Source organism: Centroberyx gerrardi, chromosome 18, assembly GCF_048128805.1.
Source record: "Centroberyx gerrardi isolate f3 chromosome 18, fCenGer3.hap1.cur.20231027, whole genome shotgun sequence".
In the NCBI taxonomy this organism is placed as follows: Eukaryota; Metazoa; Chordata; class Actinopteri; order Beryciformes; family Berycidae; genus Centroberyx; species Centroberyx gerrardi.
The window spans coordinates 20634892-20637688 of NC_136014.1; the positions used below are offsets into that span (position 1 = coordinate 20634892).

General features: G+C 35.9%; 1 protein-coding gene across 1 annotated transcript; it reads left to right on the forward strand.

The window, feature by feature from the left end:
* The first annotated feature begins 1482 nt into the window (after positions 1 to 1482).
* Positions 1483 to 2481, forward strand: LOC139923459 (trace amine-associated receptor 1-like). Its single transcript, XM_078290097.1, has one exon. The coding sequence runs from the start codon at positions 1483 to 1485 to the stop codon at positions 2479 to 2481; it is 999 nt and encodes a 332-aa protein (XP_078146223.1).
* Positions 2482 to 2797: the final 316 nt, after the last annotated feature.

The following is a 2797-nucleotide window of genomic DNA, read 5'->3' on the forward strand; positions in this document are numbered from 1 at the left end:
ATAACACCTGCTGGACTAAATGATTTGAAATACTTTTTTTAAACAAGTTTATGCAAACAAGAACTGCAGGGTAGAGCATGAATTGTAACCTCAGTAAGAGTTGTTAAGTTGTGTGCCATTTCACCTGTTTTAGTCACTGTCATGTTAGAAAGGATGATATTTACGGGATCTTGTTGAATGAATTACTATGTGACTCTGTAAGCCAATCACCTGCCAACACCTGTATGCAAAAGTGGATGGCATCCATTTTCTTCCATGCTCTGATGAAGGCCATTAGGCCGAAATGTTAGCATGTTTGTTGACATGGCAAAAATAAATTGGTGAAATTGAGATTAGTCAACTTTGTCCTGAAGATCTGTGTGTGCTACCGGTTTACCTTTGGGTATTTGATGTTGGAATTATATGATTTTGGCCTAGCACCACAAACAAATACTGGGTAGGCGCATCGTTTCATCGATCTTTTATAAAACCTGTTTGATCCAATGATATGATAGCTGGAAGAACAGTTTCTAATCGTAATACAAGCATCTTAAGTAATATTTTACATTCACAGTAACTTAATATTGCAAACTGATTGAACTATTGAACTATTTTATTTTATTTTATCTATTTTTTCTTTTACATGTTTTAAGGCTCTGCTCGGCTTCTTTTTCTGGAAAAAATGCTGCCAAGCTGTGCCTGGAAGCACTGGGCACCAATACTCCTGAATTGTTCTCAGAGAACAAAAATCATCAGCCACAATATCCTTGCAAAACTTTATGTATGTTTCCATTTAGACATTCTTCAGTGGATGCATACAGCCTTAAGTATTTTACTTGCCTTTGCCCTGTGTCTGATGCCTGTGGAGAGGTATTGGCCCAAACTACAATGATATGATGACTCTGTATTGTGTTGTGATTGCTTTGTGACCCTGAATGTAAAAAACTCATACAAGTAATTGAAAAAAATAAAATAAAATAAAAGCATCATTAGAAGTTTTTATGGGTTTTGGACACACACACACACACACACACACACACACACACACACACACACACACACACACGCACACACACACAGAGTTAGTGCATAATTACTCATATCTTCTTGTCATCATTTGTTGTTATGGCATCTCACGCAAACAAACCACATAGTTTGCCCACATCTGATTGGTCAACCGAAGATTTTATTAATTATGGTAATAAACTAGGGATTAATAAATATGGAAGTCAAATCCAAAGATACTGCTCAGTGGGACAGAGAGCAAGGAATCACATCAACGTAGATGCATGAACCATCCAGAGGGGCTAACAGGCATGGTATGGAACTTTATGGAGTGCTAAAACAAACTGAAAATGACTGATAGTAAACTGATATTGTATAGATATTGATATTGTATTCTTGCAGAAAGAAATATTAGTGTGAATGCAATTGTCTCAGTATTAATGATCAATTATGGAAAACTGAATACACTCTTTAGCAGAATTGCAGGAACCAGGAAGCATGGAATCTGAATTAAACAAGACCAATTTGTTTAAGGACATACGTATCTGTGATGTTTCAGGTACAGGTACGTGCATAATAGCAATCGTCCCTTTTATAATACGTGTATTGTTATACATTTTCTTTGGCTCAATATGTGTCCTCACAATATGTGGAAACCTTCTTGTAATCACTTCCATCGTTTACTTCAAACAGCTCCACACTCCAACTAACTACCTCATCCTCTCTCTGGCTGTGTCTGACCTCCTTGTAGGGGCTGTAAGTTTGCCTTTCAGCATGCAATTCTCAAATCTCAAATGTTGGTATATTGAAGATATACTTTGTAAGATACAGCTTAGCATTAATATTTCGCTGTGTATATCTTCTATTCTGAACTTATGTTGTATTTCTGTTGACAGATATTATGCAGTGTGTCAGCCTTTGAGATATAGAACTAAAATAAATGTTCATGTTGCTGGGATCATGATCCTAGTGAACTGGAGTGTTTCTGCCCTAGTTGGACTTGGCATCACAGTTCTGGGACTTAATCGTGGAAAATGTGACATTACTTGTTTTACAATTATTTTTCCAATTTCACTCTTTATGTCAGGTTTTTTTGCATTTTTCCTCCCTGGAATTGCAATGCTCAGCATCTACCTTAAGATTTTCCTGGTGGCACAGAGACAGGCACGTAGCATCCAGAACACAAACTGTCAGAGCATAAAGTCTGGAGCATATGTCAGTAAGATGGAGAGAAAGGCCACAAAAACTCTGGCTATCGTTATGGGAATTTTTCTGATCTGTTGGACTCCTTTCTTTCTTTCTCTCATCTTGATACCTTTGAATAATTATTCAACACCAGCTCCTGTGAATGAAACACTAACGTGGCTTGGAATGTCAAATTCAATGATGAATCCATTTATTTATGCATTCTTTTACAGCTGGTTCCGGGCGGCTTTCAGAATGATAATTTCTGGCAAAATATTTCAAGGTGACTTTGCAAACTCAAAACTGCTTTGACTTAATGTTTGGAGTGCTGAAATATTGACATGTTATTAATGATCAAGGTTGGCACAATAAAGATTAACATCTTATTTACAATTCATCTCATATGTATATTCAAATTTCCACTTCACTGTATACACAGTATCTGTATGTAGAGTCCAATACACAGAGATATAGTGTCTATATAGCTCTCCCCTCATGAAATGTACATACATAAATTAAAATATACAATAAGTGACAACATAACAAAAAGAATGAATACTTTAGGTGTAATTAAAAGAAAAATCTTAAAATTAAACCTGCAAAATTCAAAACAGGAAGCAATTATATG